Here is a 16,759-nt window from a genome sequence, read left to right as displayed (position 1 = left end):
ATGGTGGCTAACAACCATCTGTAACGAGATCTGGCGCCCTCTTCTGGAGTGTCTGAAGACAGCTACAGTGTACTTACATATAATAAATAAATCTTTAAAAAAAAAAAAAAAAAAAAAAAGAAATGCACCATGTGCCCAGAGCTGCACCCCGGCCAGCAGCCTCCCCTTGTCCTAGTAGCTTCAGCACAGAGAGAGGGCCTCTGGAGGGATGGGCTCTGCTTGGTGATGGGTGCCTGGTTTCTGAAAGGTCCCACCTTGCACTGCACAGGCCTTAGGCTCCCAGGCATTGCTGCTTTGCTCTGCAGACCATCCCAGTGAGCAGATACCCTACCCTGGGGCTCCACTCTCACCGCAAGAAAGCCTCACTGCAGTCCTGGTTTTTCCTTGTGAGGGGAGTGGTAGTAGATGGGCCATGCCTGTCAAAAACATGGAAATGGCCAAGTGGTGGTGGCTCATGCCTTTAATCCCAACACTTGGGAGGCAGAGGCAGGCGGATTTCTGAGTTCCAGGACAGCCAGGGCTACACAGAGAAACCCTGTCTCAAAATAAGCCAAAAAGAAAAAAACAAAACAAAACGTGGAAATACCCTGAAAGTTGGGAAGTGTCAACTGCGTTTTAGAAGTATAGACAGTCTATAGGTACCCACACTAACAGATGACTTTAGCCATGCCTCTTGTCCTTCAGGGGTAGGAGGAATTCTGCTTTAGTCTACCTCTGGCTGCGTGGAAGCCTCTCATTGCTCCTGGTCAATACAGAACAGAAAGGGCCTGCTCTGGTGTTCAGGTGACCTTGGCAAAGCTGTTAGTTCTACCCATTGTTTGCCCATTGTCTTTTTATAAAATGTGGCAGAGGGTCCTTAGTTCCTGCAACCTTCTTGTCCCCACATCCCTCCCTCCCTTCCCAGCCTTAGCTCTGACATCACTGCTTTTGATTTTGTGGACCTTGGTATGGCACTGTGCCTTGCTTCCCTATCCAACACCCCACCACCACCCTACTCACCCCTGCAAGAAGCCCGGGAGGAAGGGTTGTCTGGTCTGTAGGTTGGCCCAGCATGATGGAGGCTGCTATGGAGAAAAGGGAGCAGTAGTAAGACAACACAGACCCAGCCCAGCCTGGTGTCCACCTCCCACAGAGAGCTGTTTGTGGGTGGTGCTCCTTGCTGGAGAAGCTGAAGTGGAGGGGCGGAGGTGGACTATGGTGGTGGGCTTCCAAAAGGGTGGCTATGGTGAGATTTCTTTGAAATATTTATTGGTGGTTTTAAAAGAACAATTTTGAACTGTAGGAATTGCAGAGATGGAGTGGTGTGGACTCAAAAGTTAGGAAAGGTATTTGATTCCTGTCTCTGGCATTGACTTGGCTAGTTCATCCCTTCCCTGGGCCTCCCATGCTCAGTGGGTTCCTGGACAACCACCTCCTTTCTTCAGGCAGTGGCGTATGTAAACACTGTAAGGTTTCCCTTGCGCAAACCTCGCACACTAGCCGAGAGCCAACAGATTGACTAGGTCAACTCTTCGAGTCCTCTTGGGGGTGTGGAACACCACTGGGTGTTGGCTGAGTCTGAACTGAGAGAGATGTCCTCAATTCTCTGTCCAGAGATCCTGGCAGAGAGCAGTTGAAGTTCTAGGACTGAGTTCAAAAAGAAGCTCGCAGTACTAGAGAGATGCAGACAGGCCGGTCCCTAACATTTGACAGTAAGTTTCTGGGTAAACAGGGTTGGGCCAGGCTATGCTCCAGCTTCCTACCCAGATTAACAGCCTGGGTGGAGGGTGCTCAGCAGAAAGAGTTGGGTGGGTGTGTGAGAGAGCAAAGGAGGGCTGTGAGTGGGCCTGACAGGAGCCAGCAGAGGCTGGTTTGGAATGTCTTTTTCCTGACAAGCTGGAACCTGCACGTATTTAGGCAGGCAGCTGTGGCTATCCCAGAGGCGGGACTAGAAGGGGGCGGGGAGGGCGGACGTTGCATTTGTTCCTCTGGCCTCCTGATGTGGAACAGGTATGGACAGTCAGTAAAGGGACATCTTGGTGGAATGCCAACTAAAAGGTCACACACAGGCCCCGGTGGAGGCAGAGCTCAGTGTAAATGGTAGATCCCTTCCTTAGGGACGGCACCCTGCATAGCGGAATCGCCAAGTCCTGAACTCCTTTTGCTTGAGTTTTAGGGCCAAGCATTCAGCAGGCGCCCTTCCATGAGGAAAGAGGAGCCTCAAGCTTGGAGTGGTCAAGACTGAGGCAGATCTTGAGAGGGAAGAAAGGGAGCCCGGTCTGAGACCGAGTTGGAGAGTGCTCTCCCACTCTCTCATTTCCAGAAGCTGAGGCTGATTGCGTAGATGCAGCTAATTAATCTTTCCCAAATTAATTTCCTTACCATGTCAGAAATGATTTATTGGCGTGCCTTTACTGGGGGTTGGTCTGTGCTGGTCCAAACCCCAGAGGACAGGGAGAGGCAAGTAAGGGCACTTGCTTGTATATCTCTGTAGGGTGTCACAACTGGGTCTGTGGACACCTCTGAGCCTTGTGCACTGGCTGGATGTGGGCTGTGCACTGCACAGACAAGGGTGGGCTTGAACCTCTGGGTGTTTGCTGAGGTTGTAGGGAGGTGCAAAGGCGGGAAAGAAAGGGTTATTCTTTGAGGCTGTCCCTTTGGGGACTGAGAACTATGAGAGCTGTTGTTTTGTTTAATTATGGTTATTTCCTGTGTGTAATTACTGGGGTTTTGAGGGAGGGGGTTAAGGGGTCCCTGAGTCTGTTTCACCTTTAGGTTTTGGCTTCTCTTAGCCTGAGGTCAGTCATATTTGAGGTTTTTGCACTACAGTGTTTATGGGCGCTGAGCACACAGAAGGTGCCTCCTGCTTTGAAGCAAGCACTCAGTGTTCTTCATAAATACCGACATATCCCAGAACCATCTTACTTGCTCCTTACAACCACTCTGTCCCAGATCTCAGGGGAACTCAGAGCACAGAGAAATAAAGCAGGTTGCAGGGAGCTACCCAGAGCTGGTTAGCAGAGGCTGTTCAGAGTGTTGCTTGTCTGAACTCTCACTGCCCAACCTCCCCTCTCAGTGCATCTGTATGGAGGGCCCCATGAAGGTGCTTTTCAGCCCCAGTGCCCTGGTTGGGGGCTCAAAGGACAGCCCACCCATTTGATCTTAAAGCTGGGCTGCCTGTGCCTGGGGCTGCCCAAGAAGACACACCAGAGGCAGTGTGGCCTGTGACCTCCAGTTAGCTGACCTTCCACCCAGAGCCTCCGACAGGACAGCCTCAGTGCAGGCACTTCCTTTCCTGCTGTGCTTGCCCCTTTACTGCTGCACACAAAACCCTCTCCACTGCTGTTTCCCCACAGTCCTCTATACTCCCTACACCCCTGTTCCTTTGTTGGTATGGCAACAGAGGCGCCATCCAGTGGATGCCAGGCTGCCAGGTCCTGTGTCACAGTGGGTCCTAAGTGGGTCTGGGCCTCCTAAGGGGACAGTCACAGAGCCCTTTCACTGCAGCAAGAATGTACTGCTGTTTGTACCCGGCAGGAAGCCCTTCTGGGCCCCAAGTGACAGAAGGGGTCATGGCCCCTGGACTTAAAGCTTGCAGGCAAGATAAAGAGCCCAAGGCCAAAATGCTTGTGTTGTCTCACCCCCACCATCCATCAGTGAATGACAGGCCCTGTCACACTATACTGTGCCTCTGTAGCCAGGTGAATTACCATGACGCCAGGTGGCTGCTCACCTGACACCTCATTACAGCAGAAAGCCTGTCTGTTTTCACTCTTGCTGAAAGTGGTCCTAATGGGAGAAGGCTGGGCATGGATGAATCTAGACTTCACCTGGACCTATCATATACTTTAATGTGTAAAACAGGGTGGGGGTGGGGCTCCCCAGTTACCTAGAGATCCGTGGCCTCAAACTGTTACTGAAGCTAAGGTCAGTGTTAGTAGTGAGTCGATGAGAAATGGCCTGGCTGGGACTTGGCAGGCAGACCCAGGGGTCTCCACCTGGAGCAAACAAACAAACTGGCATGGCAAGTCTGGGCCCTCATGGGATCCCATCCCCTCAATTCCCAGAGATGAATGGGAAAGCAGCATAGAGACCCCACCCCCACAACCCCACAGCTGAACTGGAACCTCTGTGCCACCAGTTCCCAGAAGCTGCAGGTACCTCAGCGTGACTGGCAGGTGGGAGGTGCCAGTGGAGGAATGGGTGTGGGCTGGTGCATGCATCCCATCCTTAGAACATGGCAGCTGCCCTCCCCTTCTGTCTTTGTAGGCAGATGAGACCTAGGCTGTATGCATCTGTGTGTTGAGAGCTTGGTAGGCAAGGCCCAAAAGCACCGGGACTGTGGACCTCTGCGAGTGGGAGGGGCGGGGCAGGGGGCTTGCCTGTGAATCCTCTGCTCCTGCACGGGCCTTGTTGCTCAGTTGGAACCAGCTCTCAGGATAGCAGAGGATACCCTGCCTCCTGCATCTAAAGTAGATTCTCAGCGATAGACCAAAGGCAAGTTAGGTCAGCTCTCACTCCTACTGACTGACCCTCGGGCTGGCAGGGGCCCCACAGTTGCTTAACTTCATGAGCAGGGCTGAGAAACCCTGGGAAAAAGTGAAATTCCGGAATAGTGACTGGAGGTTTGCTCTCAGAGCAGTGGCGGAGGAGAGGGCTGGCTCTTGCTTTTGATCCCTGATAAGAATCACCTGGGTTGCTTGTTAAATACACAGACAATTGAGGCGAGGAGTCTGTTGTCTTAACAGTCATTCCAGGCCATTTCTGTCTTAGACAGGTTTGGGAAGCAGTCTGTCTGCTGTTCTAAAAATAGCCTGTGGTAGAGTTTGCGGCACTTCTTGGGCTTGCATGTCGAACAGTAAAATAGGTCCTCCTTGTTTGCAGTTCTCCCACACCTGCCAGTCTAGGGACTCGCTCTGTGCAGACTTTTCCCCAGCTGATCAACTCAGGTTCCTGTCTGGTTTCTCATAAATAGGCACGTTGTGTTTAGCATCCCGCAATGGCCCTTTCCTTTCAGAGCAAGGAGCAGCTCATGGAGAAGGCTGTTGGCCGTCGATTAACTTGGAGGTTGACACCCCATGGTGGGATGACGTGCATGCTTGACAGTTCTCCTGTTGACGGATATAGAGTTGTGTGGGGCTTCTCATTGTGACGTACTTCAGTGGACATTTTGCTCGTGTTTCCATGTGCAAATATTAGAAGTAAATACTGAGATGTCAAATCGCAGTGTCAGACTTTGTGCATTTGGGGATTTCCATTGGTTCTGGTGAGAGTTACTGCACTTCCCCTGAGAGGTCCCAGTTCTTCATACAGGGGCAGCTATCTTATAAGAGCAATGAAAACACCCAGGCATAGGGAAGGAAGGGAGTCATATGGCCACACCCACCCTCCTCAGCACTTCCCTTGGGATGGATGGACCAGCAGACTGCTTCCTGTCTCACAGCTAATCCCCAGGGTCAACACCGCAAGCCTTGACTGCTCTACCCACAGTTGTGCTCTATAGGGTTGTCTGTAGGGCCAGCTCCCGACCTGTAGGCAGCCCACAGAACCATGGTGAAGAACAGTGCTGGGGAATGGTGGCCTCTAAATCCCAGAGTGGGACCTCCTCATGGATGCTCGGTGACTTGACCTGGCCCTGCCTCAGGGCTGCTCCGTGGCTGTTTTATAAGCCGGTGAAAATCCTTTAGTCATAGGGGAGAGAGCCAAAGCATAGGTGGCCTGGATCCCTGCCCTTTCGCTATCTCAGACCCCTTTTAATGTAGGGACCAGGGGCCTTGCTTCCCACAGAAGGCTGCCTGTGCTGTTGGGCAGCCGCCACACAAGTCTTGGCTGGTTCCCATGGTTGAACAGTTCATTTAGACTTACAGGACTTACCTGCTAACTGGGGCATCCTAAAGCAAGCAACCTCAGCAGGCCCACATTTGTGGAAAGCCACTGGTTTTATTTGAAGGCATAGCAGCCTTAAGGAACAGCTCCTGCCTACGAGCCCCAGGTAACCAGGACAGTTACCTTAGGTAAGCTGCCACACCACCCAGTCTTTGTGGCCAGGGGACTATGGCTGTTCACAGGGGCTCTGTGCCTCCCTGCCCCCCTTCCTAATACCTGGTTAAATTTTTACTTCCAACTAGGACGTGATTTGCGTAAGGTTGGACCGTTCGGTGCAGTGTTTGCCAAGTTTCAGGTTGCTTAAACTCATTGCCCTCCCCTCCACCTGCCTCACTTTGAAGTTCAAAAGCAAATTGATTAAATATACATTTTAGGAACCTTCCGATTTTCTTCTTAAACTAACAGAATTCTAAACTTTTTTTTTTTTTAACGGAAGGATTTTCAGCTGTCAGCATGTATATAACTGGAACCACATGTCATCAGAGGCCAGGGGTTTTCCCGGTTTTAGGGTTTGTGAGTTTTTATTGAAAAGGAAGCAAGCAGGGCAGGCAGCCGGGGGCCCATGACAGTCTGAGCTCAGATCTCATTTTAATTAGAAAATACAGACAACGCCTGCTTTATCGCAGACCTCCCAGTGCTCCCATCCGAAGGTGTACAAAGATTTGGTTTATATCCTGAAAGCCTCCATGTTTGCAAATTACAGAGCACTTCCGAGACGGGGCAGGAGTGCTTATTGCTGAATTTCCTTGGAGACTGTAGCTAGGCTAGGTGCCACCTTACCGGCGACCCACGGGCTCCAGGAGAAACACCAAATAATTTCATTGTCTTCTGCTTTTCTCTGAGGACGAGAGGATTTTCATATTGCTAAGACAGGGAATTTGGGGCAGGAGCAGCTTGTTGTCTGTCACCTGCAGCAGTTAGCTGTCTATGTACTTCATGGTCTCCGTTGGGATGCCTGGTCCCTTGAACTTACGGCTTTGCCCACAAGACCCACATCTGAACTGTTCTGACCCACGGTGCTTCCCATACATGACTTTTAATGTATCCTGCAGATGGTAGAGTGCAAATATCAAATGAAAGACAAAGCAAGCCCAGCTCTCCCCAACCCCCTTCCTTCCTGGCCTGGCGTCATTTGAGCTCACTGAAAGGCACTGATTACCATGTCATCATGTGGAGGAGCCCCTTGGGACCAGAGCCTAACTTGGCTTTGTCTGCTCAATTGCTGGGTGCTCTGGGCCTGGGTCTTCCCTGGTCATGTGCTCCAATTTAGTGACCAGGGACAACTGTCTGCTCTCCCTTTTTGGGCATTACATTCTAGGTAGCTGTCGGTCTCTTGTACTGCCCTGCCAGGGCCGCTGCCACTGGCTGCCACTCGACCAGTCAGAGGCTGGGGTCTTCTCCAGTTCCTGAGTTTACAGGCCTTGCAAATGCCTTAAATTCCAGGAGCCCAGAGAGAAGAGCGGCTCCTGTGGTTTCTAATTAAACCTACAATTTAAATAACAATCCAGCAAGGGGGATGCTAACTGCCGCCCTCCCTGGGGCAGCAGCTGGGAGATTGGGGACTTATTTGCTCTTTGCTAGACACCTGACCTGAAGTGGGGAGGGGGAGGTTGGTGGGCGTTCGGGGTGAGGCTGGTCTGTAATAAAGGTTTGGGTTGAAAAAGCTCTTGTCCTTTTCTTCTCTGTGAGGTCTGGGGACTCAGAAAAGAGAGAGGAGGTGCTGTGTTCTCCTGATTGGAAATAGTCCTCCCTTACCAGGAAATGTGGTACTTCTGTAGAGCAGTAGAATTCCAGATATGCACACTCCTCACCAAGCCTGAGACCTGCCCCAATGACTCATTCTTCCTCTGCTGTTAGTCAATGGGCTGGCAGGGCTCTGGCCAACTGCCAAGTGAAAGCACCAGAATAGGCCTTGTGAGTGAGGGTGTGGGGGCCCCAGTGCCCACCCTGGGCCTCAGTTGGCTGTCCGTCTGTTACAGAAGGGTCTGCTGGCCCTCAGACCCTCGGCCTGTTCTGTTTCTACCCTGGCATCTGTGCATTGCCGAGTCCGGTGTTTTCATCGGGCCTGTCTAGGGCCGCGCTCATCTTTTATATGTGTTGATCTCACCAAATTGTTGTGTGATGACCCACGCCATGATTGTGTTCCAGATTTGGAGAAATGCGAGATGCTGAACGCGACTCTCCTTGTCTGAGATCTTGGGCCTCAGCCAGCACCAAGGGCCTGCCAACATTTCTGTGCTTTCTGTGATCTCCCGACTTTCTCCCCATTGTTCCATCCACTTAAACCTAGTAACACATTCCCCACGTCTCCAGGTCCTCATCTCTGCACTCTGAGTGCCTCTGACCTCCACTCAGCTCCTCCTCTAGTTCCCCCAGGGTGGGCTCATGTTTCCCGCTCCCCCCCCCCCTTCCCCTCCTTGCTAGCTCAGGAGCAGTTTCTGTCAGCCGGCCGGCCGGAGCAACGCCTGGCCCTGGCAGTGCACAGTGGTGAGACAAAGCCAAAGATGGCCTCACACTCTCTCCCTCCCTGTAGGTGACCATAGCTGATGACTACTCCGATCCCTTTGATGCCAAGAGCGACCTCAAGAGCAAAGCAGGAAAGGGTGAGAGCGCTGGCTATATGGAGCCCTACGAAGCCCAGAGGATCATGACAGGTGAGCAGAGCTCCGTGCGGGGGTTTCAGCTTGTTTTCTGTTGCTGTGACAGAATACCCGAGGGTGGGCCATTTATAATCTGTATAATAGGAAGAGGTACTTTTGTGACTCTACAGGTAGGTATGTTTAAGATCAGGCAGACTCCAAGGCCTTGTGCTACATCACAGTGTGGCAGAAAACAGCAAGCAAACCTGCACTGAAGAGTCAAGAGGGAAGACCTTGCTTTCCCCACAGAGTAAGAACTCACCCACTTCCACAGGATGACATTGGTCTGTTTATGAAGACTCGGTCACCATTGCTCAAACTCCTCCCATTAAATCCCACCTTCCAACACTGCTGTGTGGAGCAGCTAGTAAACCCCATACTAGGTCTAGGGGTACAGAGCACATTCAAGCCACACCACTGGGCTTACAGCGCAACAAGAAGGGTCTTCTGGACATGCTGCCACCTTCTCTGTGGAAGTGTGCTTTGTTCACAGTGATAGCTGAGGGTCAGTGAGCTGCTTTATCACTCCCCCATGGTGGTTGTGTAGGTGTGGGTGTATGTATGTATAACCTGCATTCAAAACATATGCCACATGCACATGAGAAGGATAGAGGACAGATTGGCAGCAATAGGTTATTTTACCATGTGAGTCTTGAGTTTTGAATTCAGGTCATTAGGCTTTGTGGCAAGTGACCTGTGGAGTCACTTTGCTTGCCCCCCCCCCCCATTTTATTTGTTTGTGTTTCACCAACATCGAAAAAAATAACTTTTAGATTAGAACACAGTTATAGTTAACCATAGATACCAAGAGTTAGAGGAGAGTTTGCTCAGAAACTTTTGAATACAGAGAGGTAGGCATAAAACCTTATGTGGAGCCATCTACCAGCTAGCACAGAAGTGGAAACAGACCAGTTCATGCCACTTGTTAACCAGCAGAGGAGGAGGGTACCTTGTTTACGCAGAAAATTATTCTGCAGCCTCTTTGCAAAGTGCCTGGTGTTTGCGGCCCCTCCTCTGCCTCGTGTTACCCACATCTTTTCCTTTTTTAGAATCTGAGCAGTTAAAAGAGCCAGTTTCTGGTTGTGAGGATCTTGCCAAGGCTTCTGTGACTCTTGACTTCTTTGTGTGTACTGTTACCATGGCGATTGATAGTGTGGGCAAGGCCCAGGGTGAGTTGTCAGTGTAAGCACTCCAAGAAGGGACTTAGATCCCTGGACAGATGCAGAACTTGTTAGTGCTGAAGGCAGCCATGACTAGGGTAGCACAGGAAGTTGAACTGTTTACACTGGGCTTCCAGCCCAGAGTGGCCCTGAACTTTGTAGCTAAGGATGGTCTTGAACTTCTAATCCTCCTGACTCTAACTTGAGTCATCACATTCAGTGTCTGTGGTGCTGGGAACCAGCTCTTGGGCTAGGCAAGCGCTTCAACCTAGCCACATTGCCCACCCATCAAATTAAGCCTTGAGAGTGATCCCTCCAAGGGAACTGTTTGAAGTTCTGTGTTGTGTGTACAGAACCTCCTACCAGGGCAGTGTCTGGTGCTTGGAAGGGGCCCAGGCTGGGGCCAAGCACACTGAGACTGGGCACATGCCACCCAGTCAATCTCTGGGATTCAGTTTCCATTGGGTAGCAAGAACCTTAAATCAGGCAGTTAACACAGGGTGCAAGGCTGCTTTGCCCACATTCTGTGCCTCTGCTTTTTCACTGTGTCAGTGACAATAACAGTCACAGTGGAGGTTGCCAGTTCTCTAGTCCTCATTTGCAGTAGTTGATGTGGGATTCTAGTAGAAGGCTTGTTTTTACCAATAGAGAGCTGAAGCCCCAGGGAACCAATCCAGCTGCTTTGTTGTGAGGCAGCTTCCTGTGTCAGGACCAGCTAGCACCTTTCCCAACCAGGGTTGGATGCCTACTAGGGCATCACTGATGGTGTTCCATTGCCCCTGTGCAACCCTAGCTCCAGGTGATGGGAAGCTTTTGTGAGCAACTGGTTCCACCCTGTGGAGACCTGAGCACTTGTGGCTTCTTCTGACTCCCTCAGCTCACTGTCACAGCTCACACTACATTTATGTCACCTGTAAGAACCTGTCTGGACCCAAGATAGGTGCACAACTCCATGGGCTCTGTGTTCCAGTGCCTTCTAGATATGTGAGCCTTGTTTATACCCTACCCAAGCCAATTCTAGAACTGCCTCCTTAAAACCTTACATTGAGTCAGAGGTTGCAGCTCAGTGGGGAGAACTCTAGCCTGCTTCACTCCCTGGTTCCACAAAACAGAAGACTTAGCTGGAGAGCCAAAGACCTGTCCAACTGTTCTTTGAATTGGGAAATTAGGGCTAGAAAACCAAAAACAAGCTAGTCCTTTTGAGACTTATTTATTTATTTATTTTATTTAATAAGATTAATTTATTATTATTATATATAAGTACACTGTAACTGTCTTCAGACTCCCTAGAAGAGGGCATCAGATCTCATTACGGATGGTTGTGAGCCACCATGTGGTTGCTGGGATTTGAACTTAGGACCTTTGGAAGAGCAGTCTGTGCTCTTAACCACTGAGCCATTGAGACTTATTTTTAACCCACTGATTAAATGGGAAGATATTTGATATCACCAATCTGCCCATGCCTCAGTGGTTGGTACATTGGGAGACAATGTACCATTTCAGATGTGTGATTGGTTCAGATGACCTGAGGTTTATGCTAACCCTGAACTCTGAAGCCTTGGGAGGCCATGATTCATTGTGACTGCCCAACCCCACTCTCTTACACGCACGCATGCACGCACAAACACTCTCTTCATACACTTTAGGACTGGCTCAAAGAAGGGAACAGGCAAGGACAGATCTCCCTTGGCTCACCTTCCAGACTCTCTCATATTGACTCCTTCTATGCCCTGCTGCCTGTCTGGGCCTCAGTTTCAAAAAGAAAGACTAGAATATTTCTGTGTTTCCTTCCTGCCTCCACGTGCATATTTGATGTTCTTATACCAAATCTCCTATTGGGCCAATGGTCGAACAGCTTCAGAGCCTAAAGTACTTTCTTTGTTACTTTGTTTTTTGCCCCAGTGCTAGGCACTGACCTCATAGGTCTAGACAAACAGTTTAAGTGAGCAACTGTATCCCAGGCTCTCTTTTTATATTTTATTTTATGATGGTCTTGTTAAGTTGCCCAGGCTGGCTTTGAACTCACCGTGTGGCTCAGGTAGGTTTCAGTTTCCTGAGTATTGAGGAATACAGGCAGATGCCACCAGGCCAGCCACAGCTCAGTCTTTTCCCTTCCCCAAGTCTCTGTCCCAGGCTGCAGGACTCTCTGGCTCCCAACTGTCTGTAACTACTGCTCAGGAGGACCTGATACCCTCTTCTGGCCTCTGTGGACACACGCACTTACATGCACTGTGCCCCCCGCTCCCCATGCATATGTACTTACCGAATAAAAATAGTAAAAATAAAATATTTTTAAAAATAAAGAGTGCCAAAAGGCTGGCCTGTATAGCTCAGTGTAGATCAGGTATGGGGGGCCCTGATGGGGGCCTGTCGGCAGGAGGGACGACTTGGGATGGGTGGGAGTTCAGAGGGCTTACTGCGCTCATCCAGTCTTGGGGGGAGTTTGCAGAGAACACTGAAGCTCGGGCCTGTGAAGGAAGCAGCAGCTCCAGGATCCTGCCCCGAAGTCTGTGAATGTTTGCAGACAGCACCTGACTCAGAACCCCAGCTCATAGCTCTTCCCAGAGGGTCTGAGGAAGCAAGGGAAAATGACCGTGGCCTGGGCCTCCTTACTGTTTCTGGTTAGGGTTTATGTGAAAGTACCCTGGAGGCCAAGAAATGCCACAGAAATCACATCATGCAACAGATCTCACACAAGAGAGGGGGAGAGAGAGGGAAGGGGAGTGAGAGGCAGAGAGAGAGAGAGACAGACAGACAGTCAGAGACACAGAGAGACGGACAGAGACAGCGGTGGTGATGGGAGGTATGTGTGTCGTACTCGGCAGCTGGTGATAATGTGCCTGCTGGCACTGAGTCACCGAAGACAGGCTAGGTTTCTAGAACCCATGTGAAAAGCACCTGATTTCTGACGTTTCTAACCTTTGCCTTCAGAATCCTTTACAGAAGCACTCAGTGTCAGCTCCTGAGATGACTCAGGCCAGTTTTAATTGAAAGCGTTTTCACATACTTTTTAATATGTAAGCAATTACACATTAAAAGCTCCTTAGCCGGTTGTTACTAAATCAGCTTTATAGCATAATAAGAGAGATTAAGAGAGGTCCTTCTCCACAGCCCGGCTGCCCTGATGTGACTGACTTCATTACACTCATCTTCTCTTTGAAACTCTCTACCTGGTAGTTGTGCTGTCCACAGGCCTGAAAGGATACCCTTTGTGTTGTCTCTTCTTGTGTAGCCTCTGGTGGCAGGATACTTTCCAGAAACAGTAGCAAATGTATTGAAAACAATATTCTTCCTGAGGAAAGAGGACACTTGGGGCTTCTAGTCTTGGCCCTATCCCTGATTTGCTGCGCTGCCCTAGACAGGTTGCTTCCCTCCTCTGGTCTTCATTCCCTCATCTGTAAAGCTAGAGTCTGCTTTTTATGACCAGGTGTGAGAAGGATCCAAATGAGGTAACAGATCTGGCTTGACTAAATCTTTAGGGTACTGTTTCTGGAGTCATCTCTACGGACAGCCCCCTAAGAATCCTGAATCTCCTGACCTTCCCTGTGCAACACCCCTGAGTCTCTCAGTGGGTGGGAGACAGACAGAGAGCACTCTCTGTCCCTGCTATTCTGTTCTCTGCTTCTAGTCTAGAGTCCAGTACATATTTGTGAGAAAAGGGCTCTAGGCCTTGCCTGAGATTCCTGGCTCTGAGTTCATCGACGTCTTGGGCAGCTGGTCAGGTTTCTGGAGAGCACAGAGTCTTTCCGGTCTGTGCAGAGGACAGGCTTCCCCTTCCCCAAGCTCCCGACATGTCCTTATATCTGTCTCTCATCCTCACCCACTCTGCCCTATATAGCTCTACTTCCCAAAATATTCCTCATATCCCTCTGTCTCCAGCTGCCCTGGGGTGGGGTCATGCTTTAGCCTGCCCTGGTGGTCACAGTGTTCCCTCGATAGTGACAGGATGAAGAGCGGTCCTTTTGGCTCAGCATTCTTTCTGCCGGAGGCCCAGATGGGCAGACACAGGCCAAGGTCACACTGTAACAAGCATCAGAACAGAGCCCTGCAACCCAGAGCTCCTGGGTCTTGTGTTGAAATGTTCTGGAGCCTGTCCTGGCCTCCTCCCATCTGGCAGGCAAGAGGGCTCTATCAGGGATGGTGCAGAGTCCCCTGGTTGGTCTCTCGTTTACTGGAATAACTTACCTACTGGACAGGAAGGAGATAATCAAGTGTAAATAGATTCTGTATTAGTCAGCAATTACTTCCCTGGTCTTGAGAAAGAGCGGAGCTTAACACACCCAGCTGGTACTGCTTATCCACCTTGCTACAGACAGGGTGGGTAGAGAGGTGGGAAGCTAGGTTGCCATGGTGACGGGGCCCCTCCAGAGTTGTTTGTTCCCTCCCACACCTGCCTCTCCCCTGGAACCCCTGACTCTGAGAACATCCAGGTCTTTTAGGACAGATGCAACAAACCAAAGTAGAGCCAGATGGGTATGCTTGTGACCCCAGTATCTGGGGGTCTAGAGAGAAGAGTCACAAATTTGATCCCAGCCTGGGTCATATAACGAGATGCGATTGTTCTGTGGGCAGTGTCTATGCCTGCAAGCACACATGATTGTCTTTGGTATAGAACAGACCTAAAGGACCCAGGGGTGGCAGATAATGGGCCCCTGAAAGAAAGGGTGTGGGCTGAGCCACACAGAGCATGGTGCTGGGGGAAGCTATGGTCTCAGCAAGGGCGGGCTTCGTTTGATATTTCACCCATCTTTTCTCTGCTTGAGCTTGTCTCAACACTTAGCATTATTGGGCATTTTCTGACTATTTACCTCCCATGTTCCCTGCAGGGGCCTCTGTACAAATACAGTGGATGACTTGAAATAGATGCTTGTCTCATTGGTTGAATGAGTGAACGTGCTAACTTAACCTGAGAGACCCAGGGCTGTTGTACAAAGTGCTGGGTGTTGCTCAGGCACTGTGAGACCAATCTTGCCAGCTCTACCAAGTCTGAGTTTCACACCTTGCTAAATGGAGGGCTAGGAGTGACTTCAACTTGTAGATGGGTGCCTCCTGGCCAATTCTGTCTCTGTCTCTGGCAGATTATGCAGAAGGTCTGATTATCCCTCTGCTCCCTCACTCTCTCCCCGAGCCGAAAGGAGATGCTGGGGCTGGTCTGACCCCATCTTCATTTCTCCTCTGGATTTGGTAAATATAGTCACTGATTAAACGAGTGATCCAAGGTTGGAATGCAAGGCTGTATGGAGAATAAATGAAAGAAAGACCATGAAACAAACAAAAACTTTCCCCATTTGGTAAAGACTTGTTGTCCTTAACCACGGAGCATCAGTTTAGCAGCTGGGGGTTTCAAATACTGCTGTGTGCTGGCACTTGTGAGGCCTAGGGCTTCCCTGTTCTCATGGATCTGGGAGTCAGCTCAGGACCAAGGAGGGGCACTGTCACCTGGCCATGGTTCCTGAGGCCTGATGCTTAGGGTCTTTCTTTATCAAAAGCAGAGTGGAGACTTGTCCTGTTCTCAAATAGGCTCGGGAACTCAGGCGCATTGCAACCCAGTTCCTGCTTTCCTGGACACGCCCCACAAAGGTGAGACACGTTCCGGAAGTTATTTAGCATAATGCGTCTGCCTGGGTATGGGACTGGTAAAACAGTGGCTGGCAGACTGGTTCTGCGGCTCTCCGACCAGGACAGTCAGTTATCTAGGTCGGAGAGTTGAGGCAGAAGCCTTGCTGTGGCTGTACAGATGCTGCTTGAGAGAGCTTGCCAGCCGTGGCCGCAGTGTCTAAGAGACAGGAGGAGCCTGATGGCCTTCAGTGGGGTTCTAAGTAGCTGTCAGTTACCTGTTAAGGATATCCTGGCTACAGAGGAGGGAGGGAGGCTCCTGACAAGACACTTCTGGGGCTAGAGACACCAGATTATGTTGGTGTATTAGAGAAGGAGCTGGAGCCACTTCAGGGCAGGTCCCAAAGTACCCCAGAGGCCTAGGCCAACAGAGAGCGTGGTGCTCCTGGTTTGAGGAGAGAAGGGGGCCCACAGGGCCCACCAAGAACAACACTGTCTGCCTCTGCCCCTCTGAAGGCTGGGGAAGGGGGTTAATGCCTGATCTGAACCCTGCTTTAACTAATTATTACCCCCCACTTCCAAAGTAGGGGCTCAAGTGGTCTTTCTGGAAACTTAAGAGGTGACAGTTCTGTATTTAAAGGATGCAAGAACCTCCCTAGGCCTCTGGGAGGAAGCTGGGAGGATTATTTCAGGGATTTGGATGCTAAGGAGGAGTCTCCCCTCCACCCAGTTGCATTGCAAGTGGTTTTGTTTTTTTAGGGGGGAGGGTGTTGGTGGTGTTTGTTTGAAATATGTGTGTATGACACTGTAAGGTGGACATGTTTGTGCCACACACATAGGGGTCAGAGGACATCCTTGGAGTCCTCCACGTTTATGTGGGTCCTGAGGATTATGACAGCCTTTGACTAGCAAGAGCTTTATCTGCTGAGTCACTGCTCCCCGCCCCACTGCAGGTTTTAATGGCACCTAAATGTCACCTACCCACCCCTTTCCATTTTCATGTGCTCACGCACATATGTGAATGCATGCAGAGGCCAGGGATTGATGCTGTCCTCAAATCGGTATTTACGCTTCATTCAGTGAGGCAGGGTCTCAGTCAGACCCAGAGTCTGCCGCTATCCTGGCTAGACTCAGTATGGCCATTTTTGCTGGCCAGCTTGCTCTATGTAATACCATCTCCCTCTTCTGAGGCTAAAATTACAAGCCAGATACCCAGGCCACTCAACATGTACGGGGGTTTCGGGGATCTGAACTTTAGCCCTCATTCTTGACACAGCACGCATTTTCACCATTTCCAAAACCCCATATCCCATTTCCTTGGCAGACTGGTAGCACCAGGGTTTGAGACACTGGCTGGGCTTTCCTGTGACAAGTGTCTTCTGGTCAAAACCTGTAGGTGGAATGTCTGGGAATGATGGGAAAGTAGACTCTCCTGGAAGGAGGCCTTGTGGGCTCCCTGCCTCCTCACCACTCTGTAGTGTCCACTGGGCCTCCCTGAAGCCGGCTTGTGTCTCTAGTGGGTCCTCTACCAGGCCTTAA

General features: G+C 50.6%; 1 protein-coding gene across 1 annotated transcript in view; it reads left to right on the top strand.

Moving 5' to 3' along the window:
- The window catches only part of Shb (SH2 domain containing adaptor protein B), a 109,542-nt gene that overhangs the window by 33,534 nt on the left and 59,249 nt on the right, over positions 1-16,759 (top strand). The window contains exon 2 of the mRNA XM_021161323.1: positions 8,399-8,519. Coding sequence (XP_021016982.1) covers positions 8,399-8,519 — 121 coding nt within the window. The remainder of the gene's footprint in view (positions 1-8,398; positions 8,520-16,759) is intronic.

This window comes from Mus caroli, chromosome 4 (genome assembly GCF_900094665.2).
Source record: "Mus caroli chromosome 4, CAROLI_EIJ_v1.1, whole genome shotgun sequence".
Taxonomy (NCBI): domain Eukaryota; kingdom Metazoa; phylum Chordata; class Mammalia; order Rodentia; family Muridae; genus Mus; species Mus caroli.
The sequence above is the reverse complement of the archived record's forward strand: the minus strand, read 5'-3'. Positions and strand labels throughout refer to the sequence as shown.